We start from the raw sequence: 24,210 nt of genomic DNA, 5'->3' as shown, positions 1-24,210 counted from the left end.
TGTGTTATAGAATTTCAGAAATACAGCGCGTTTCCGAATTTTTCGGGGTCAGAGGACAAGATTTGCATATAAAAAGTCAAGTTGTTTTGTGGTCCTCTACACGTACACGTGTGTCCATTGCAGTGCGTGTCACCCCGTAGATCTAATCCAGTTTAAATGTGCGATTGTGAATGTAACCCTAATTTTTTAGAAAAAAAAAATCAAATATCGCTCATTTAAACATTCCCCATCAAAGTGAGCTTTTGGTTATTTTCTTAAGAAAGAAATATTCTCATCTGAACTTGATGTGCCAGACCAAAAGTCGTTTTTCCCAGTTGCATTATACTCTTTACATCTAGGATTTCGGAAGGATTACTCGAACGTATTACACAGTCGCAGATATTGGCTGGAATCAGCCGAGTTTTAGCTGGGGCTGATGAAATTTCATCGTTTCTCTCTGTCTAAGTTGGCATTATATCAGATTATACTTGGAAACATCAGCTATATCCGGTTACAAAGCACCGCATTGCTGAAAATGGTGGCTTTCGCAGACTAATGGACAGAAATGATATCACCCACGTAATGGCGCTTTTCGTTCTTGGAATGTTGGAGTATTTGTTCGCAGACACATCTAAGTTATGAAGCTTTAATCAGAAGCTGAGAGCTGAGTATTATCTCTGGTTGGTCAAGAATAATGTCAAATAATATCTTGTCGCAAAAGAAGAAAATTCACGTCTATTCGGTTGCTCGGGTTTCCATTACAAAGCGTCAGCGATGCTAACAATGAAACTAGTTTTGCAACTGAGAAAATCTTCACGCTTTTAGGTCGTGCAAGTCAACAAGTTTGTTTGCGTAATGACTGTTCAATGATCAATCTGTTTTCTGGACGAGATCGATTTTATGCAGGAATCAATAAAATGGAAGTTCTTATAATCTGCTCTGCTATATTTACTTATCCACCCAAACAAAAATTCTATATTGATTTTTTTTTCTTATTTATATACATATATATATATATATATATGTATATATATATACGACCCCAGGAGGTTTATCCGTCTAATATGTAGATTCCTATCTCTCTTTAAATCTCAAAGTGTTTTCTAGATATCAGATATCTAATATTGAACCGTCCTTTCAGTGCTCCAGTTTTTATTACCTATTCCTTTTTTTACACGCTCTTCGTCGAAAACAACAATTTTCCCTTTCAGAAAAACTCATTCAAAAAAATATTATGTAATTTTCAATTAATATCAAACTTCCTGAGTAATTACTTTCATCCCATTATCTTAAGCGACCATCGTTAATGGGCAATGTATTAGAATTTAATATATGCGTTAGCAAAATCACATGCTAAACGCGCTTAATACATTAATTTACTGACATGCCTTCACTAAACTTATTTTATTTAGTTGCCGGTTATTCATCCCTTGCAGCTCCGTATTTTTATGAAACAACCGCATTCAAAAGAGATTTTCTTTTATTTTCTAACCATTTTACATTGAAAGGGCCAATTTTGCCAATACGAATTGAGAATTACCACTGGAAAAGTTCAAACGGCGAAACTGATTTTGATAGGGCGTTTTAATTCCTGACATTTTCCGGTTGGAACTGAAAACTAAGCGATTTTACACCCTACAGGATTATAAAATGTGCCCTTTGAGATCGACAAAGCTTTATCAGGATTTCTCCTTTACTTGCTAACATTGTTGAAATTCTCTCTTTGGAACCTTTTCAAGAAAAGTTTGTTATTTTGGAACTAAATAATAATTAATTCGCCATTTAGTTCGGCACTCAATCGAATTTAACTTAGTGATCATTTATTTTCAGCTGCACAACAAGTGTGTGTCACAAGTGAAGGCTGAGTGTGCCCTAGGGGAACATTCTGTCCATATTTTACCGCCGACAGCCATTTGCCCCATAGTACTGGACAGGCAACGGTCAGTACAAAAGAGGGGTTCCAGATATGGAGGAGATAACGTAAGCATTGTATGTACTGGTGACGTTTTGATCCCGTATTTATTCGTGTTTAAGTGTTTTTAGGTGGTACTAGATTATGTATATATTTTCTGTTCAGTAGAAGTTTGTATTGCGGTGTCATGACCAATCGATAAAAGACATCTTATTGTCTTGGACATAGATTTTAAAATAGATTACGAATCGTCCATAAATTCGGCAGTAACCTCGACTAACCTGAATAACTTTAGCAGTTCAAAACTCGGGTATGTATACTTTCCCAGCCCGGTTAACCGCCGAGTAAATAATTGATTTGCCACTTAAATGATTACCTTCTGAGTATTATTTTGCGAAATGGCGAATCTGGTCTTTGTAACGAAATCGAATATTACGTGATGTTTAAATCGTAACACGTATTATTCGGAAAACTCAATTCGAAAGAAAACGGCCGTGTATTCTAAATAGATCACTATTTGGTACGTCCCGTGTTCACCTTCGGTCTTGGGCCCGTATTTCAATGTAAACGAAATGTCAAAGGATACATTGAAGCGTTACAAATGGTTTGAGTAAATTACGCTGGATGCTGTTGATGGTTTTTAGATATTATTTGTTTTCAACAAGGTGTTTCCAGATCGCTTGCCGTTTTGGATCTCGGCAAGGAGACTAGTATTAGCCAAATTTCACCCAAATTTGTCGGCTTTACTAGGTGCGCAACCGAGTTTCCGGGTTTCACGCATGGATGGCGCTAACGACACGTGTAATCGACACAATGGCGGAAACTGCGTTTTGTTTGTAGCTCAGACAGTTGTCATCCATAACCGGTCGGAATAGCAACATTTATCAGCATTTAGCGACATTTTTCTAAGAACGAAAACGTCGAGTTTCGTGCCGAACAAACAACACTTGCGGGAGGCTTCGCTTTTCTGCTTTAATTTGAAGAAAAACAATGCAGCTGAAGCACGTCATTTGCTTGTGGAGGCCTAGGACCAACATGCACCATCGAAAACCACTTGCGAAGATCGGTTTAAGCGCTTCAGAAGCGGCGACTTCGACATCGAGGACAAGAAACGCTCCGGAATATCGAAATCAACTGAAGACGCCGATCTGCAAGCGTCATCGGATGACGACGATGCGCAAACGCAAGATCGACTTGCGGAGGCATTAAACGTGATTCGCCAAGGTATTTCCGAACGTTCGAGTGCCACGGGAAAAATCCAGAAAGAGGAAAAATGGGTGCCGCACGGGTTGACTGAGAGACAGATTGAGAATCGGGGGATCGGCTGCGAAATTTCGCTTTTACGGCATGAAAGAAAGAGCTTTCTGCACCGAATTGTCACTGGAGATGAGAAGTGAACATATTTTGAGAAACTTAAACGCAAAAGATCGTGGCTTTCACCTGGCGAAGCAGCGACGACATCGACGACACGACCAAATCGCTTCGGAGAGAAGACAATGCTCTGCGTTTGACGACACCGAAAAGGCACTGTGTACCATGAGCTGCTGAAACCGGGAGAAACTGTCAATGGGCATCGCTACCGACAGCAACTAATCAATCTGAATCGTACGTTACTCGAAAAACGGCCAGAATGGAACAGGAGACACGGACGAGTGATGTAAGCCGTTGCACTTCCATCGTCCAGGACACCATTAAAACGCTGAAACGGGGCCTGCACCCGCCACATTCGCCAGACCTGGCCCCCTCCGATTTTCACTTGTTCCGATCGATGGCCCATGGCTTGGCGGAGGGGGCTGCACTTGGGCAATTTCGAGGGAGTGCAACACTGGTTGGACGAATGGTTTCGGTCCAAAGACCCGTCATTTTATCTTCGAGGTATTTATGTATTGCCAGGGATGTGGCAGAAATGCGTAGATAGAGAGGAACGATTCTTAAAATAAACCATTTCTTGTTGTTTCTCTTAAAATTTTCCATTTTTCGTTGATCAAACAAACCCGGAAACTTAATTGCTCACTTAGTATTCTTTTACGAGGAGATTTCTGAAGATTAGCAATTCTCTCTGTGTGGAAACCTACATATCTTTGAAAATTTGTACTGAATTTTTTTTTGTTTTAAAGCCGATTTCCAACGGACAGTTTCTATCACGACGTACTAAACAGACTCTAACACCATGTAATATTACTTAGCTTTTATAACAAATCATTTATCTGCATACAACAAAAATACCATTCATTCTATCAGGTAATAAGCCCTAGCGAAATTAAACTTCGCAAACTGACGGTTATTTCATTCCATAACTACTTCCGAATTTTAAAACTTTCATCCGGTTTTAGAACAAACTTGTTGAATCGAGCCTTTCTCTATTACCTTGAGTCGCGTTGCTGAATATTTCAATCCGAGTTTTATTATTTATGTGTATATACAAATATTTAATAAATAACGCGAACTTTCGGCGAATGTACCTGTATATACTTTTAGTGTAGCTGCATTGGGCACATAAATGTCTCTTTGATCGTTCGGTCACATTACGCACACCATGCTTCGAAGTTTCCAGAATAAAGTTTCAAAGTAATTACTTACTCATTGATATTTTACAAGGACGTTCAGAGAGATTAATTGAATGCTTCGTGCTTGTTTTCAGAGTTCTTTAACATCAAATCAAAATAAGCAGCCTGCAATGTCATTTCAAATAACTCCACTCCCCAACACGGTTCCCCTTTTAGTGTTCATTAATCCCAAATCGGGAGGAAGGCAAGGATATAAGATATTAAGGAAGTTCCAGTATATTCTCAACCCGAGGCAGGTCCACATTTTAGGTAAGTTTCATTCACATGATATACATATGCATTGGCCTTTATGCATCTGGGGCCGCAATTGAAAATGACGTATGAAAAGAGCAATTCAGAGTATTGTCGATCTCATATTATTTTCTACCGTTTATGTAATTATGCAGGTCGTTATGCGTTACTTTCTAATGTCTCAATTTGAAATTAAACTTATTATTTATATGTATGTTTTGCACACACGTATACAGGGTGTCTCTCAAAGGTGTGGAAAAAACGCTACCACAAATTCATGAGGCTAAAATATGATGATCTAACTCAACTTACCTCAGTTCAAAAGTGGATGATTTCGGAGATACGAAGTGTCAAAAGTTCAATTTGGTTCCAGTTTCTCATAAACATTTCTTTTAATAACTGGTGTATGATCACAATATTCGACTAGGGGGGGTTTTTTGGAGTGATAAATTGAAAGCTGCTTTCATTTTCATTTTGAAATGCAGGGGGCGCCACCCGCGGTACTTTGCGCACATTTAAAACGAAATCATTTTTTTGAGCCACACTGCATTTTACTTCTGAATAAAATTTCGTATTCTTCAACGTTTTTTACCTAAAAAAGGTACACCTGGTAACAGTCGACTTGAGCAATCGATTGTGAGATATGTGAATTTAAGAAGTTCATTTCGTGTACGGCCAAGTCGAAATTAATTGTAATAACTGAACACAATTTGAATAAAAAATTAATTTGATTTGTTACACAAACTGACCATTGTATCGAATTCCCACAAGAGTAACGCCAAAAATTACAAAAACAAGTAAACGCGTTGTTAATTTTATTCCATAGTAAAAACAGCCAATAACAAATTTATCAACAAATCGTTAATTAATAATAAACGCTTTTAACAAATGTTCAAAGTGACCTCAATTTTCGTGTGTACAAAGATTAATACGTCGTAAAAAATTAAATTGAACGTTTGACACTCTGTATCTGCGAAATCGTCCACTTTTGGACTGAGATAAGATGGATTTGACCATCATAGTTTAGCCTCGGAAATTTGTGGCAGCACTTTTTCCGCATCTTTTAGAGACACCCTGTATATACTATATATATATATATATGTGTATTTATATATTGGAGTAATTCAGGTTAGTAGTTTTCTAACTACTCGGATTTACGTAATTTCATCAAAAATCGGAATTACACTGAATGCTCAGCTTATTTATTGTATTATCCCTTGGGAAAGTCGAACTAATGAAAATAGATGTGGCCATTAATTTGGTCATTAACGTGACTTCTGGACTTAAAAGCGGTTTCTCCGGAATGTGTTAATTCCTGCTGAGTACGGAGATTAAGTTTTATTTAATAATTAAAAGGACCGTATCGCATTTCGGTTATTCCAGACATTGACAGGGAAATTTCTCCTAGATAAATGTTCTGTTAGACAATGAGAATGAAATAATTTAGTCCTTATTTCGCAAATAAGGACACCCAGTATAGCACTAAAACCGGCAGTACTAGAAATAACTAACCATTACTTATTAACGTAATTTTAGGATCAAGTCAAGGAGGACCGATGCAAGGCTTAAACATGTTCAAAGATGTGCCAAACTTTAAAGTTGTCTGTTGTGGTGGCGATGGAACTGTGGGCTGGGTGCTCGAATCCATGGGTAATTATCGTTGCGTGCAACCAATACGTGATTGCACACCTTCGTTTCTTCCCAGATAAAGTGGAACTCGAGTGCCAACCCGCAGTTGCAGTGATCCCCTTAGGCACCGGTAACGACCTTGCGCGCTGCCTTCGATGGGGTGGGGGGTACGAAGGAGAGTCTGTTCATAAGATACTCCACAAAATTGAAAGAGCTTCCACAATAATGATGGACAGGTACCAGAAATATTTAAAGCTTTAGCAAACTGAAACAAGTTCCTCTTTTTAGATGGTCAATAGAACTGTATGACACCTCTCAGTTGGATCCCAACAACGTCAAAGTAGTGGATACTAGAATACCATACAATGTTATAAATAATTATTTTTCCATAGGCGTGGTAAATATTCACTTTTTCCCCGATCTCTCGGTGTGATTTCTAGAATGTTTGTTACAGGACGCTGCAATTTGCAACAAATTTCATAATGAAAGGAGTAAAAACCCTGATAGATTTAATAGTAGGATGAAAAACAAATTGTGGTATGTGGAATTTGCCACAACAGAGACGTTATTCGCGTCATGCAAAAACCTCCAACAGTCGATTGAAATTGAAGTAAGTCGTTCAAGATAATTTAAATTTTGTCAATTACCTAAAAACACAATCTATTTTAGAGATTATCAACTGGTATTTCAGATGTTGATTTTGTTTCCAGTGCGATGGCGTGGGATTAGATTTAGCAAACGGCCTACCACTGCAGGGGATAACATTCCTGAACATACCTTACACCCACGGAGGTTCGAATCTCTGGGGGGAACACTTGGCAGTTTCCAGGAGGAGTAGAAAAAAAGGACGAGAGAAGGATATCAGCACTAGCAGCTTCAATTCAGTGGATTTGAGTGTGGCAGTGCAAGGTGAGAATCACCATTGAACATACATAATTATAGAAACTTCGGCTTGCCTAATGAGCGAATGAAATAAAAGGAGCGAGCCAAGTAAGTGACTGAATTATGCGTCCTCCTGAGATCAAAATCTTGAACCTCCATTCCTGCAACTGCAGAGCTACTTGTAGTGTCAATTCTCTTCTTTTGCCCATTCTCACCGGGCTACATCCGCGTGTGCGTACATCTTCGGATATACATATGTTCTATAATGTGTGCGCACCTTCCTCCTTTGTTCATGCACATTCTTGATAAAATTAATAAGAAAAATCACGCATCGTTGGGTTGCCCAACGTCCTCTTTCATTTCTAGTTGGATACCCACGAACTTTTACGGAAATACCATGAATACTTTCATCGAATGCCCACGAATATCCCATAGAACGTTGTTGTCTTGAACATATAGAATAGTGGTTTGAAATAAATTCGAAATCCTTGAACGTAGTAAAGGTCAATTCAAACAACATGCATCTAGTCCGTATACTGTTGACCCGTGTAAACATTTTCAGATATCGGAGATGGGTTAATAGAAGTAATAGGTCTCGACAATTGTCTGCACATGGGCCAAGTAAAAATGGGCATCACTGCTAGTGGTCGACGACTCGCCCAATGCTCATCGGTAACTATAAAGACAAAAAAGACATTTCCAATGCAAATTGATGGGGAGCCCTGGATGCAACCTCCAACAACGGTAAGAAGCAATGCCTGTTTACCTCACCTAGCGAAGATTTGGCAAAAAAATCGTTATAAGTCATTTGCCTGCAACTTTCTACAATGTAAAAATTTGAACCAAATGCAACTTTATCTGATTTCGTGAAATTTAATCAAATGTTGGGCATTTTGAGAACTATTGTCTCGATACGATGTGAATTACCTCAGTAAAATTTACAAAAACCAATAGAAATGAAATTTTTTTGGTAAACTGGGTTAACCGTATTTCAGATACGCATCACCCACAAAAACCAAGTACCTATGCTTATGGCTCCTGCTACCGAGAAGAAGAAAGGGTTTTTTCGTTTCTTTAAGCGGTAGATCTAATCTAATTTTATCGCGATTTTTTCCTATTTTTAAAGTGATATTAATGTAACTAATTTACAGTTTCGCTGAAAGTTTTTAAGAACTCTTAACTATCTTCACTCATTTCTCATGTACCTGCACAATTTATTAAACTTCTTCTGGTATTGTTTGATTATAGTTAGTATTCTCAGTCAGTATTATTTTCAAATGTTGTAAATAATCGTTTATTATTGTGAGAAATCTCTTAAATCTTACAAAATATGTAAGAACTTACAGTTGATACTTATCTGAGTTTATGAGAAATATATGCTGTTCATCGGGTAGTATAATAGACGTTGTAGGTTAAGTCAAAAGAATACAGGATAACGCAATATTTTCTCTTTAAATATTAACTAACTCAGATATAGAAATGATTCACTACATATCGAGACACTATCTGCTAATACAATAATTAAGAAGAAAAAATAGAAATATTCTAGATAAAAACGTTACTGATGTCCTGTATTCATCTAGCTTCGTAGGTAAAGTCTGAGTGTTGAACTTGTGGGGTTGAGTCATGAGTCATTTTCACCAACACATTTTTACTAGATAAAACGGAAAAATTCTGCTTTAAACCAACGTCGAAGATTGACAAAATACCTGTAACTAACAGTGCCAAAAATATTTACTGCGCCATCCACGCCTATTTACCTATTACCTCACTTCTTTATGTAATTCTAATATCTATTTCTAATGACAAAATTTTAGTTCTATCAAAATAATATATATATATATATATATATATGTAATCTATGAAATTCCTGACTATTCAGGTTGCTAACGACTTGCGGCAATTTGAAAAATCCTCCTATAGTAATTATAGACAATTTCTCCTACCATTGAATGAAACTCAATTTCTAATTCAAATCAAGTTTCAATTAATTGAATAAATGGCGAGTCTGATTTAGGTAAGAATCAGATTAACAGGTTATCTAGAGCAGAAGCAAATAGCTTTTGGAAAGTGGTCTTAATGAAAACCGCATCGTCGTGTATAGTAAATCAAAATGTGTTTTCTAAGGGTTTGCATTCTAGGTTTTTTCGGTTGAACTCAATTCTATATCTACCAAACAAAGTCGTTTTTCGACCAAGTAGACGTAGCTGAAACAAAACGAATGTTGCGGTGGATAATTTACGAGGATCGAAGAGCGATTGAAGATTAACATAAGTCGTTACGTCATCGTTTTTAGGAACACGGGCGGAAGTTGTAGAATCCTAGATAAGAATTATCAGATCTCTGCATATTTCCGAATTATAAACTGATATGGTTTTTCTTCGTTAAAAACCGAAAACGAAAAAAATCAGTGGAGCGCCTTTTTGCAGCTTAGTGTATGGCATGTATTTGATACGAAGGAAGCCTCTCCGCTTAGTGCGAAAAACTTTTGGAAGCAAACGTCTCAAGGAACTTTCGAAAATGAAGTTTAGTAGCAAAGAAAAAACAATAGATTTTCGCGATAAAGAATTTACTTCCAAAATCATAGCCTTATTCATCGTAAAACGGGATGGCGCCGGCTTAAGTTCAACCATGAATGCCAACTACCCCCAAGGGAAACCTAGGATAAGTTTATGATTTAAGGTACCATAGATCTTATTTAAGATATGCTGTCATTTAAAGATAACATCACGATTCATCGCGCAAATCCACAAGTTCAATATTCGGACATAAGACTATAATTTTCTTATGGATAATTTCACTATTAGAAATCTTATAAACAAAATGCTGAGGATGGCTGCTATTAAACAATAAAATAATAAGTATTGTAAAAACTGTAGTTCGATAAAACGTTTAAAATATCTAGGCGAATCTTAGGGACCATCTTGCTTTCGAACTAATTCCCGCCAAAGGTACCTACGCAGTAATTAATTAATACCATAAATATAATTAAGAAAGGTCTTCCTTTTAATTGTAAGTCTCCTAATGAGCCGTATTACACACGCCACAATCGAAGATGTTTAAATCGAGAAAAACAGAAAAATGTCATTTGAACACGTAAGGATTTGGCTCGATCACGTTTAAACTTACAAAATGAAAATATCAAAGTTATAGAATTTATATCGCATTAATACTCAACTTTAAGGATAGTTTTCTGTATCTCTAAAATCTGATTAACAAAAAACCACTACTTAAATCGTGAATACTCACTAGTTGAGTGCCTATAAATCTGCGCTTCTTACCGAAGAAAAATGTGGTTCCATAGCTATAATTTCTAGGCAGTAGTAGTAGGTATTATTTACCAATTGAATAATTTTAGAACGTTATTAAAACCTTATTATTATAAAACTTAACGCTTATAACTTACCGCCTTGTAAACGATTTACTATACTAAAGAAAGATATACATAAATACACATCAAGTTAGAAATAGAGTACTCTTGGAATCACTAGTTTTTATATCTAACATTTATCTCTTAAGCGAATTGTAGGACCTCAGATGATAACTATACATCGTTATGTAGAAAACTTTTAAGTATTACGCCGTGAGCGTGGTTTTGTATAAACTATGTTTATAGAGATTTGTCAAGTGAATTCGATTGATATTGGTTGTTTTGAGTTCGAGATAGTTTAGTATTAATAATAGGTGTGGTGCGGTATTTTTTGGCAATAATCATGATAGGCACGTTATGATCTTCCAACGACGAGAGCGAAACTTCGGAACAATTAACCATTAATACAAGGGTGAAGAACTTTAAATCGTAGAAAATTTTTAGTGCCTGATACTATTTCGATTGATTTTGATTCGTTTTTGTGAGCATGCGCAAATTCTTCCATCTAGCGACTTTTTTTTAATGGTTTTTCAGGAACGCCACGCTGAATTTCAGGCAAAACAGAGGGCGAGAAAATCGATTTTTTTACATTTTCCGATAAATTTTCAACTGACGGAAAGTAACAGTAAATTTGCCAACAATTTAAATTTTGCTACGTTCCAGTCGTCTTGAGTTTCCGCCGCGTTCGTAAATTTAGAAAAAGTACGAGCCGCTCAACGGAACGTCACAGAAAACCATCAGCCAACGAGATTCCAATAGAACCGGCGAACGCATTTAACGTACAAAGTTCATTTGGCTAAAGGTCCGAATGTGTTCTTTATAGCTCGATTGCCCTACCTGGCCTCGTTTACTCACCGGAACCAGTGAGGTACAAAAGTGCGCTTTTTGTTGTTTATTGATGAAACTCTTTCGGTATCTGTTCTCTCTGAACTTATTAAGTGCCCTGATTTCTCTGAGAGCTCCATAGGGATTTTTGAAAAAAACTTGGAAACTATTTTTATGAATTTCTCTATCTGGCGACATCCTCGACTACAACCCAAGCACAACTACCTTCTTGTACGGGCGAAGAGAAAATCCTTATCTCACGAATTAAATGAGAAGAGTAACACTTACACGTAATTCTTTTCCGTCAATGTTTCACCACTTTCCGTCAAAAAACTATAGAAAGTTAGCGTTTCCCTTGCATGTCAAATTATACCTCTACTTTAAGAAATGGGCCAGGAGGTTTTAATGATTGCCCGATTGACGTTTCACTTCTAAAATCGAGTTGTTAAAACTGTTAAAGTTAATAGAAATCATTGTTTCGATCGTTCAGTTATTCAACGGCGTTACACCTGTAGCTCTTATATGGATACTAGAGCAGTAGACTCGTCGGCAAGTCACGACAGGTTCGGAAGAGGGTGTCGTGCACCGAATCGACGCTGGTTGTTTTCAGCTCCAGTGCTTGGCAGCAACTATCATCTAACCTCTCATTCATATCACAAAATGTAACGAGTGAGAGTCGTCTTACGTAAAATGACAAGTCGTAAAAATTTTATATGCTAAAAAAGGATAAAGATATATTTCAGTGTCTAAACATGACCTTATTGGTTTGCACTGTTGCCGCCTATTTTTTTTTACGTTTTCTCCATCAACTTTGACGGTAAAAGTTTGTTCTTTTGAGATGTTTGTTGTATATATGGTGTTGGTGGTATAATGTCCAGGTCCTTAAACGGTCGGTGTAAGGAGCCTGTAACGTTCCTGTTACACATTAATTTTGAAAGGAGCTTAACAAGTTACGTGATTTGAAACACAGCTGTATTTCAAATCATCTACCCATCAAGAAAATTTCTATTATACCAGCGTCTCACGTGTCCTTTCTATGTGTTACTTACCAAAATTGCTTCAAAAACACCTATGTATGTCTGACTTGTGATTGGTACTTCCAAGTAGCGTAAGTTACATCACAAGTTTGACGGATTCTAAGCGAATGTTATGATTATCGCTAAATACGTTAGTAACTGTGACTAAATATGGTAAACTATCTAAAATGTCTGTTAATAATATAGTTGATATATTATCTGTTCGCTGTAACTTATTGGTATCACTGAAGACCACTGGTTTCATCGACAATAATAATTTACTGACTTAAAAAGAACGAAACAGTTTATGACGAATCTGATGAACGACGAAAACATCTGAAAATTTTATAAATTCCTCCGAAACTATTCCAAATCTATCGTGAGGCCAGTGGTCATTCTGTCAAAATTGTTGCTTCGAAGGTGTTGTCAATATCGACTCCCGTACAACCCATAAATTCGCCATTATCTATGCATCTCTAACAAAATCCATTTAAAACCTACATTGTTTCAGAGAATCTACGACTTACCGTTAAACGTGTTCTGTTAATTCTCTGGAAAACTTCAAATCCAGATTCGAAATCGCTCAGAAGAACTTTAATTGCGTAGCGCCAATATTGGCAATTGGAAAGAACCGTTAATTGCAGGGACACTAAAAGAATTATTAGAAAATGTCTTTTTTAAGTTAATCCAGGTTAGACAATCATTTCTAATTGGAATATGGCAAACTCGGAGCGGCCCCATACAAATTATTAATGTCATGCGCAATCCGAACATTGGAAAATAGCGTTTCGGCCGCTCGAGGCCGTAATCATCGAATGAGATGACGTTGATTATTGAGGAAACTTACTAATCTTTCAGTCCCAAGAACTTTTGTACTGATATCCTCCTTACGGAAACTAACGGATCTTAATTCGACTTTGACTAAGCTTCTTTTAGTCGAGAGTTTTACATGAGAATTCGACTATGACAACACTTTCAAAGAAGTGGGCAAACCATTGAATGTCTCGATGTTACATCTTACTTTCTAGATGTTAATTTATTACCGAACAGGGTTGAAACAACTGCGTTTTGGCCCTCAGTCCACTGATGTTTGCCAACGAAGATGATCTTCAGACACCTTTTGAAACTAATGAAAAACCCATCGAGCAGTCTCAAAATGATCGTTGTTTCAAGACTGCTCCAAAACCCAACATTAAAAACATAAAATGCATTTATAAAAAGTTATCTACGTTTTATTATATCAATTTAGAACTGCCACTATAAACAAGAATGTGGAGAAGTCTATTGCTGTTGAAGCTTTAATTGTAAAATAAAAACCGTGTATATGGTAGAATGTGTAAGTTCTAAGACATTTTCGTCCGCGCCCTGTATAAATATAAGTGTCTGTGTTAAATGGGACACTGAAAAGAATTTCTCACGTCAACTTATGTGTCAGTAGTTGACCGTCTGCAAATGTTAGTGCCCCCAAATCAAAGTCCTATAGCTTTACGTGTAACGTCCAAGTTCATTGCAACTTAAATGCATTTTATTTTGTTTCATATCTCATTGTATGTAAGCAGTTCTCATCGATACACAGCGCCGACTCGTCTATATATATTTTTGACACTGTACAGGATGTCTCAGATCTTTATTGTAAATAAAATTTACATTACGATGACTTATTTAGTATCGATATTGAAGTTATAACTATTAATTTCACCTTTCAGACACTTGTAGACAGAAAGAAGTTACCTAACGGGTTGGTATGGCATCCTGTATTTCACTCTAAGTAAATTGCTTTCTACGCTTTAATGTCAACCATGCGTTCGTGCAAACCTTTAAACCATTTCGTATTGAGCCAACAGTATTCTTATATTGTGAGATTAATGTTAATTTTGTATCTGTTATTTAATGATAGATATAAATTTTGTTAACCTTTCAATCCTATGTGATACTATAATTTAAGTTTAGATAAATTTACTTAAGTTATATTGTTATTCGTCGTCAAAGTGGTTCGATTTTCTCCAAACTTTAATTGTTAACGCATTTGGAAATATTTAAGAGTCATGAATCATTTCGATTAATCTTTGTCTCGTATACAAGTTTCGTTAAATATCTTTACGTGCTAATCGTCAAGTATAAATACATAATTATATTCCTTCGAGAAATTATAATTGTTTTATTTGGTTTCTTAATTGAATTAACTTAGAGTTTTACTCATTTAGATCGATCGTGTGCCCAACCCGTCGCTTCGCCCTTAAGTCTGAGATTTCGCTTCACCGAGACTGTTAGCTCTGGCTTCTAGTCCTCTCGGCCATTTGCGACCTTTACAGGGAATGATACGAAAATAATTGCACACGTAATAGATTGAGAAAACATTTGTATATTCACTCGTAATGTAACAACTGGATGCACGAGTCGTATTCGGAGGAATATTACTGAGGATTCTCGAACTTTTTGGATTTTCAAGAACGATTTTTGTAATTTTGCTATTTCATTTTGGTCACGTCGAATGCGCACAGATGAATAAAGCTGACTCCATGAAATAATAAAAAGATCAATTAAAACTCCAAACGTTACTAAACGTGATACGTCAATGAATTTGCATTAAAAAGTTCTTCTTAAAGGGAATAAAAACGTTGGTGATCGTTCTCGAAAGCTGAAATACGATTGAACGATATCGAGACTCGTGTTGAAGCCCAAGTAAAATTAAGTAGAAAAAAACTTAGTTTTTATCAATCCCTTAGCGTCACTGGCGGAAACAAAATTTAAAAGCTGAAAATCGCGGTCCTTTCGAAATAACTGAAAAACCGTGATACTATAATGGTGTCCCATTTAACCAATCCAAAATTTCTTACCGTTTTTGCCCTCCCCAAAAAAATTGCAAAATGTTTATCGGTCAGTACCAGATACTTTCTCTGTTTCTGTTCCTTTGCAGTGTGCGAAAAATAGTCAATAGGTGCCAAGGTTGTATAGTGAAATTTATAATATCATTCAAAGACTTCTTGCTCGAAACTCTCATTTTTCTCGTTCGATCAATGTTAAATCGATTCAAAAAACTGTTTAACTCTCTGCAATAATGTCACGCGAATGCGAAATTAGGACAAAGCACGTTTGCTTCTGTCCCGGTGTCGATAGTCAAAAATATGTTAGAAAATTTGATCGTCCTGCCTTGGCCAATATACAATGCGAAGCTCTACATTGCAAAGATCCGGATGATAAGAAGGGAAAAGAACAAATGGTAAGTAACCGTGATAAAAAGGTTAATTTTTAATTATTAAGACGCTTTCGCCAACTTGCTCTTAGGATTTAGCAGCTGATAAATTTTCTCTGCTTTTGCGGGGTATAAGTAAAATTAAATTGTTACCATCTCACAAGAAACTGACGGCACTAGTCAAAGAAAATTTAGGTCAAAATTAACAAATCAAATTGCCATCCGACACATTACTCACTTTCCCACAGGGTGAACTGTATATCGATTTTGGAAGGAATTGTTTAACATTTAATTTGGTCATAATGGGACGCTTTATAAATTAGTTTTTATGTACGTATTAATTTTTTTTATACGATTCTTTTAAATTCCACTACATTTTGATACACACAGCATCCAAAGCTATGCAGAAAACTGTCGTGCCCTGGTTTCAGCAGATACGTTTCTCCTCAATCATCCTCTCAGCCCAGAACAGTTCACAAGTCAGAAGTAACCCAGAAGTTCGTCAAACCGACGTCGCAACTGCCGGAGTTGAGGTCAACACCTAAATCTATGGTAAGAATAGATTTTTTCTCACATTTGAGATTTTTAAATTTACCGAAAGGCCGACTCTTCTATAGAGTTAAATCTCATCAACAAACGGTCTCCAGTAGATTCTCTCCACATAACACTTTTAATTTTTCGGATGTTGCTGGAACCTTCTTCGTATGGATTCGGAATTATTATTTAAAGTTTAATTGATGTCCTCGTAAAACTCAAATTTCTACATCTTCCCGGAGCTATTAATTTCTGGTTATGTAGTAATATACTCAAACGAATTCACTGAACCGAAATACAAATGCGATCTCAAATAACAAATTACTCCTGACAACCCCGACTGGCTTAAATTTTCATTTCCTACTGCAAATTAGTTCAAATACTAATATAACCTCTTGAAATACCTATAATTTCCGAGAATTTATTATGAAATGCCTGATGCAAAGTTTCAGATCTCTTGAATTACCTTTTCATTCTTCTGTTCTCCAATGTTGAAATAATATACTTCATACCAAGGTGGAAAGTATTTCTGTTCTGTCGACGGATCTAACAGTTTAATTTAACATTTTGTCGGGGAGTTTGACGAATTCATGAACATCTCGGAGATGAAAAGCGTTAAATAGTTGTAAAATTTATGTCCTCGTCATAAAAAATATTAGATAATATTTGAGTGTAAAGTACCATGATTGCCCTTGCGCCTCACGAAACACGACGCGCATCGACGCACTCCTTACAGTCAACACACACATTACACGATATTCCGCTGCGCGTCGCGTTTTTCAATATGTGACATTGCGCTACATTTTTACTCACACAGAATTTAAAGCTGTGCAGAAAACTATCGTACCCTGGTCCTACCAGATATGGTTCTCCTCGGTCGTCCTCTCGGTTCAGAACAGTTCACAACTCAGAAGTCGGCTGTAAGATCGTGAAACCTACATCGCGGCTGACAGTGTATAAGTTAACACCCAAATCTACGGTAAGAGTAGGCATTTACGAAACAAGTGTGGAAAGCGACACTTTACCGCACATTGCTTGCAGTTGAGCGCACTTGCTGCGCGTCGTTCTATTCAAACATCGAGTGCGGTAATGGCACTTTCGCATGTGTTACGTATAATAATTTTCCCCCGAGCGCGTGTGCGTTAATATTATTGTTTTCGATATGTGGCGATATGTACCCTGCTAAAATAGCATCAAATTTGGTTATAGGAATGTAGGCGTAGCACAAAGAAGTTTTCTTCGGGCCCCACTAGATTTGTTTTTCCTCCAGTATCCTCTCATTTGACAAAACAGCGAAGCTCAGAATCCGACCAGAAAAGCTCGAAACCTGCATCGAAACCTCCTGTCATACAATTACCACCAAAAATCACGGTAAGTTCCTTCAGTGTTCGAGAATAATATTTTTCAAAATTATCTACTTTTTTTTAAATCCGCACCTTGGACCTAGTTGAAATTAACGCAAAATTTCAAAATTGAACATACATAGTACCTCTTCTTTCGTTTCAACATTACCTCTCTTAGGATTTTATTTCTCCTCTCCTTGTTTCAGATTTTATCACTATCCCGGAAACAACAACCTATCCTTAAATCAAAAAACGCGTTAAGTGTTCATTCTCCATTGCATCCTATGCAACCACCTGCAGCTGAATCAACCAGAATAGACAACCTCAATTCATCTCAAACTAAACCCACTACCCGCAGCTTAAAGGTATTTTAATTTGAATTCTGTAGAGTTATCGATTAACGGCAGAATCGAAAGCTGGCAACTCGCCAATTGTCGATTATTTATGGCTTTTTCCTAGTTGTCAATAGCTGTCAAAACACGTAAAAAAGAGCCAATTCACATCAAAAGGAAACTGATGACGGTATTAGAAAACTGAAACTTGGGAGAAATCATTTTCATGCCATAGCCCCAAAAGAGCAATTTCCATTTTTTTGCTTCATTGCATAGGAGAGCAAGAAAAAAATAATTACAAATAATAATGACAATAAAGTGTAAAATGGTTTATGTTACATTGTGGGATGCTGCCAGAATAACGTAATAATGAGTAGGGCGTTTAATGCAATGTAATATTTTCCAGGTAAGATCTAAATCCACTTCATGCTATCAAGCCAAAACCCACATTCTAACCAAAGAAGCTGATGCTGCAACTTTCTCTATGCCCAATTCTGGCAGGTCCAGAAATGACACAGAAATAGACGATGTGTTCGTAAGTACACAATTCCTATTAACAATTTAAGATCCACAACGGGTCATTCCATCGAAAGAATCTGAAGAATGGACCAAATGTTTATTTAATGCTTCAAATGGTGACTTTTCAAACCAGAGCACACAAACTACCCGAAACTATTCGAACAACGTTGGAAATGACTTTAGGAAACAACATTTGGGGCATCGAATTAAAGATTTGGCCAAGTCTTAGACGTTTTATGGGATGTTCCGCCCTGTTTCTCATCACATCCATCGCAATTACCAAACCAAATAATATTTCGCCTATTACAGCTGCTTCCGAAACATGCAGAAACTAAAACAGCCGTCAGCAATTTCCCTGCAACTAGAGCAAGAAAATCTTCGGATATTAATACGTATGTCTACGACGCCAATATCAATTTTAAAAGATCCATTAATAGTGAACAAAGTTCTATAAGCTACATAAACAACGATAAGACCAGAAACAACTCCTCTGGCTATTCCTCAGACTACTCCGAAAATTTTCAAAAACAAGCTTCTGCAGTGGTCCCCAGCCCCATAGATCAAGCCAAAACTTTGCCCAGCCTGCAATTCTTAACTCTCTGTCATGAAACTTGCAATACTCTCTCTCCCTCTAAGCGTGAGGAACTATTCCTGGAACCTTTTGGCTCTCCCAAAAGAGTTGAGATAAAAAAAGTAAATCAGTATTTAATGGCCACTGAGCCAAAGAATTTAAACGTCCACGTGAATTCCTCGGGTGAAGAGTTGTACGCCGGCATTGAAAAGGGTTTCGTTAGGGTTACAAGAGACACCTCTACTGTGGCCGAAAAAGACGTGTCGTTCATAAACGGGGCTGAATTCTTTTCTAGTGAGTACTCAGCTAATTAATGAGTTTTCGATGTTGTAAAGTTTGGAATCTCTTTTTCAGATTTGGATAGGGGGCACTGTCCAGAGGCCAAAACCAAGCCAATGCATAGCCCTTTGGAAATGCCAGCTCTTCCCCAAAGGAGCATACCAATTGCAAGGTCTACCGATGGACCTCAAATTGGCGCTTGTAAAGTACCAGCTGTAAAGAATACTTTAAAGAGGAGAAAGAGTCAAAGTAAATGGTTTCCTAATGTTAGTCACTGGTTACCTGAATCATTAATTGACATACTGAATCAAATATGAAAGTTCCTTAGTTTGTGATACTAACAGAGAAAACTTTGTAAATGGCTTGGCTAACTTACAGAGTACCAGAAAAATAACACTCTGTTTTCTGGGCTCACGCTTGGCTACGCGTAAAAGTCTCTAGGGAGGAAAAGAGAATCCACGAGAAAACTCGAAATATATTTGGAATGAAAAAAAAAATTATAAAAACTTAACAATGGCCTAGTAATGGGTACGGTGCAATTTTCGAATATTGATTTCTTCAAATACAGGATGGAACATACGTTAGTGGGTTTCAAAAAAAATCTGAAATTTTAGTGAGTTTTTTCAAATGAGCTTCCCATGTTTCGTTTTAGAATTAGATTCCACAGCTAATCACGAGCTTTGTGAGTGCAAATTTCTTATATTGATGTCACTGATTTCACCCGTAAACGGAGCTTTTGCGTAAATGTTAATTTTTTTTTCCCCAGAAAGTGACTACACGAAATTCCATTTCGTTTCAGAAACCTCTGTTGCAAACCCATTTTGGTACTGTCCGGAATATGGAGAGGTAAGTTACGAGTTTCCCAATTTGATCTTTTACGTTACTCTACCGTAAAAAGCATCCTTCATTACAGGATTTGATTTCCTACAGTCTACTAAATAGAAAATTATTTATGCTGAAGTACGAATGGGTAGAAATGTATATTGATAAGAGGGAACGCACCAGCACTATAAATTGGTTGAGTCAGGTAACAGTAAGTAAAACCTAAATATGATAAATCATACTAGTGGCAGAGTATAATTTCCTTTTTCCAGCAATTTATAAATATCAGGCACGAAAGCACATATTTTATGGCAGTAAGGCTCTTCGATTATTCAATAGTTAGTTTGAAACTTAGATGCAGAGTGTATAATTTGACTGCCATTGTGGCATTGTGGATTTGTGATAAATACCTGACAGACAGTGGAAAACTTAAGGTAGTGTGATTACGTTTGGTAAAAGTATGTGTTTCGTCGTGAGAGCAATTTTGCTTTTATTACAGGCGTCTAAAATCTTTTCCCTCTGCGACAGCAAATATTCCAAACAAGAAATCTTATCGATGGAGAAGAATATTGTGAAAGCCGCCCAATTTTGCCTGAATATGTCCGACCCGCTTGATATTCTGCACTTCTACATGAAATCATTTAACTTGGAGGAAAACAACGTACGTATTCTGTTTATTTTATATTGGTTCTAATAAACTTCCGCCCGCGAGAAACGGGAGACGTTTTTTAAGTAAATCTAAAAATTTTATGTCCCACAGGGGGCTTAACTAATTTCAATGAATATTCGGCAAGATCAATTCTTCCGCATTCATCCCAACTTTAATATAGCCTTGACCACGTTTGTGTGCCACAGAGCTAATTTCCTAACAAGAATTTCAAAGGTCTAGACGTAAGACTGACCACGGAACAGATGGACTGAGCGCAGACTAAAAACGTTTTCAAGCGGTACAGCAAGCCATAACTGTTGTGGCTCGTTACCACATTTTTGAATGATACAGCCCCTATGCTGTAGCATTTTTCGATGCGTCATGGAATTTTAGTAATATTACCCGTGGCATACCATGTCTCAACCGTTTTCGAAATGTTGCCGCCCGTAATGTGGCAGTTCAGACATGTTTCGATACGAACTTCCAAGTGGCTTGAACTGGAACAAAGCGGTGTGTTCAGGATAAATCCAAATTTTTAATTTAATTCGATTAATCAATCCTCAAATACTCTGCGTTCACCCTATTTTTCGAAAACGATGCGTGCTTGACCGTGGGTCCATTAGAATGTCTTGTTATTATTTTGCAAAGTACTCTCGCTCCTTGAAATATTTTCATGATTATATGTTACGCCCTGTACATGTGTGTAGTTAGTGTATTTACTGCCTTCTAGGTGTTTTTGAAGGACTTTACTTAAAGCAAATATGTATGGTTTAAATCACGTAACTTTTTATTCATGTCGGGAAATGTGGCAGTTAGTCCCCTTACATAAAATAAAAAACCATAGAAATTCGATACTTTAAAAAAGAATGAAGATATATTCGAACGTCTGGACAGATCCCTATTTTTTGCGCAGTTGCCGCTTACTTCGTTGACGTTTCGATTCAATTTTTCGCGATAAAAGTTTGCTATTTTGAGAACTAACATGGCGCTCTTGTTTATTTATTTTTGGTGTTGTCGTTATTACGGTTGGTATAATCGCCAAGTACATATAAGTACATAAGCACTAATACCTGACGAATTGCGGCCATCAATTAACAAACAAATGTGACATCGCTGCCGACATGAAGCCTGTGACGTGCGTAAGAAGTCACGTGATTTGAACCACATACGTTTTTCAGCGTCTACTCAACTGCGCAAAATTTGCCCTGGAATGTGCCGCACTATTCGAAACCTACTCGCTGGTCGACAGTCACTTCCTAGTGGCGTCTGTCCTGCATCTGGCCTACAAGCGAGTTTGCAATTCGACCGAAGTCCCTATTAATTTTGAAAGATACGACCAAAAGCAGCTTGAAAAGTTTGTGGAGAAAGTTGTGGACACTAACATTAAATATGCAATTATGAAGAAATATGAGGTTGTCATCAAATATATTGACGTAAAAAATTTGCATGTGGCCAAACTATTTTTTTAATCACGTGAGAATTCGAGGAATCAGGTACAATACGATTTCAACAGAATAATGTGTTTAATGTTCTCCGCACCTTTTTCGAACCTAATTTCTATTAAAACGTGTTTGCATACACAATCTGTGCCAAACGTGTTTAATCAGTCAATAATCCCTTTAGCACTAGAATTAGGGCAAAACGTTTAATATAAGAATGCACGAAGTGGTTTGCAAACGTATCTATGCCCTATACATACATACGGACACCTACTCAAAATTAGGACTCCATCCGCAAAGCATTTAGGCATATTATACGTTTTCGGAATCACCGTGTATATTTTCTTATGATTTAAAAATATATATGGCAGTTTTCGTGTGCACTCTTTATGTACGTTCTTGTTCTAGAATAGCCCTGTGCAGAGTAGCAATTATCTTTATCGTTATGTGAGTAGTAACTTTTTTTATTAATAATAACCAGAGTTTGTTAAACAGGCAGAGTTGAGTAAAACTTCAAAGAGAATCTATTTGCAGTTTATTTAAGAATATTAACGTATTTGATGCAAAAAATTCTATGAAGAACAGTATTTAATACTTTTCTACTGTAAATAGTTTAGGAGGTATTTAATGCTGAACGAAGTTTATATCTTTATCAATAAGAAGGTGAGTATTAATAACTTATTGCTTTTACTAGGTAGCGCTAGAAAGTTTATGAGAAATGCGAATTAAATAAGAAAAGGTGGGAGATAAATTTTGACTAACTACAGTTATTTCTTCTAAAAAATGATCTTTTGTAATTTTATTTTTTAATCATTTGAATATAGTTTTAACATATTTAAAACAAGAACGTAAAAGTTGATTTTTATTTACCATATCTGACGCGTACTGTGATAGGTAGGTGCAGAGTTAATCATCAAGGACTGGACAAGGCAGTTTCTCTTGGAAGGAGTTTATTGATATGAGAGACTAAAACAGCCATATCTCAAGTTACTCCCCGTAGAATCCGAAGATGATAACGTTCTTGTAGAACGCGCCGTCATCGAATGGTTTATTCGAATTTTTCTAATAATTCTAATAGCTTAACCGTCCAGAAAGATTGCAGTACTCCATTTCTCATTCTCATTTGGAGTAGTAACTCTAGACATTCCTCCTTTTTTCTGCCAACAACTTGCGTGTGAGTTAATTCGATTGTCCTCTATAACACGCCGCCAATGGTCTGAAAACTACCAAAATGTGACAATCTTTGCTTTTTCTCCATATCCTTCAATTTATTGCCCCACCTGGGTTTATAATTCATACTCGTCTTCGACTCGGCTATTCTAAATTTACTTTTTGCGTTTTGTAAAACACGTAACCATTTAAACAAGAAATCATATAAAAGATATTATTTTTAATTTATACAGAGTGTCCCAGAAATAAGTGTCATAATTTCAACAAGTAACAGAACTCATCAATAGTAACAACTTTTGTCAAATAAGTTTTTTTATAGTCACACTTACTTCCAGTATTTTTACCTATTAAAAACACTTTGTGGCACCGCTTATGGATTTTAAAAAAATCCAAATACACACTGGATATTTTGTTGATGTTTTTTTTATCATAAAGTTTTTTTAGTAACCGTGAGTCAAGGTCGATGCACCGCAGGTCTTGCATTGTTTACGATTGAGACGTGTCGTTTCTGTTACGGTGTTAGCGTTTGAAAGTATTGAGAAATTTTCGTGTGAAATTCCGCGTTTTACGAATAATGAATACACTGCTAGCTTATGGGAAATCTCGTGGAAATTCTAATCGGGCTCGTAGGATTTACACACATAGTTTCCCGGATCGTCCTACACCCCATAGGCGCACGTTTGTTCGTGTTATTCGAGGACTTCGAAATAGTGGAACTTCTGCAGGTGCATACCAAGACCGGGGCGGACAAGGACCTACTCGTTTTGCAAATGTTGGAAGTGAAATTTTAGAAGGTGTTGGAATTAATCCTGGGAGTAGCACTCGTAGACTGGCAATAGGGCACAATGTGTCAAAAAGTTCAGTTTGGAGGACTTTAAAACGACAACAATTATGCTCATACAATGTACAAAAAGTCCAGTGTTTACAACCGCAAGCTTTCATCATCGA

General features: G+C 36.8%; 2 protein-coding genes across 12 annotated transcripts in view; both read left to right on the top strand.

Moving 5' to 3' along the window:
* The window catches only part of Dgk (diacyl glycerol kinase 1), a 108,449-nt gene extending 93,900 nt beyond the window's left edge, over window positions 1–14,549 (top strand). For 6 of the 8 annotated variants that reach the window (XM_066286364.1, XM_066286365.1, XM_066286359.1 and 3 more), the window contains 9 exons: window positions 1,810–1,968; window positions 4,533–4,707; window positions 6,226–6,339; window positions 6,395–6,554; window positions 6,607–6,715; window positions 6,773–6,928; window positions 7,029–7,227; window positions 7,763–7,944; window positions 8,196–14,549. In XM_066286364.1, coding sequence (XP_066142461.1) covers window positions 1,810–1,968; window positions 4,533–4,707; window positions 6,226–6,339; window positions 6,395–6,554; window positions 6,607–6,715; window positions 6,773–6,928; window positions 7,029–7,227; window positions 7,763–7,944; window positions 8,196–8,285 — 1,344 coding nt within the window. In that variant the 3' untranslated portion in view covers window positions 8,286–14,549. Of the gene's footprint in view, window positions 1–1,809; window positions 1,969–4,532; window positions 4,708–6,225; window positions 6,340–6,394; window positions 6,555–6,606; window positions 6,716–6,772; window positions 6,929–7,028; window positions 7,228–7,566; window positions 7,692–7,762; window positions 7,945–8,195 lie in introns of those variants that run through there. The other 2 variants (XM_066286363.1, XM_066286366.1) reach the window with 2 other exon arrangements.
* Window positions 14,550–15,315: 766 nt separating this feature from the next.
* On the top strand, window positions 15,316–22,615 carry LOC136341549 (uncharacterized). 4 transcript variants are annotated; one of them, XM_066286667.1, is made up of 13 exons: window positions 15,316–15,631; window positions 15,995–16,156; window positions 16,965–17,117; window positions 17,348–17,509; window positions 17,688–17,846; window positions 18,220–18,348; window positions 18,642–19,197; window positions 19,258–19,431; window positions 19,982–20,028; window positions 20,096–20,215; window positions 20,277–20,438; window positions 20,504–20,665; window positions 21,832–22,615. In XM_066286667.1, exons 1-13 carry the CDS (start codon window positions 15,470–15,472, stop codon window positions 22,120–22,122), a joined length of 2,439 nt encoding a protein of 812 aa, XP_066142764.1. In that variant the 5' UTR covers window positions 15,316–15,469; the 3' UTR covers window positions 22,123–22,615. The 4 variants fall into 4 exon arrangements, with proteins under 4 accessions (XP_066142764.1, XP_066142763.1, XP_066142766.1 ...); XM_066286666.1 differs by having other exon boundaries at window positions 19,949–20,028; XM_066286669.1 differs by lacking the exon at window positions 17,688–17,846 and having other exon boundaries at window positions 19,949–20,028.
* Window positions 22,616–24,210: the final 1,595 nt, after the last annotated feature.

The sequence above is a fragment of the Euwallacea fornicatus genome, chromosome 10 (genome assembly GCF_040115645.1).
Source record: "Euwallacea fornicatus isolate EFF26 chromosome 10, ASM4011564v1, whole genome shotgun sequence".
In the NCBI taxonomy this organism is placed as follows: Eukaryota; Metazoa; Arthropoda; class Insecta; order Coleoptera; family Curculionidae; genus Euwallacea; species Euwallacea fornicatus.
This window is presented reverse-complemented; position numbering and strand designations above follow the sequence as displayed.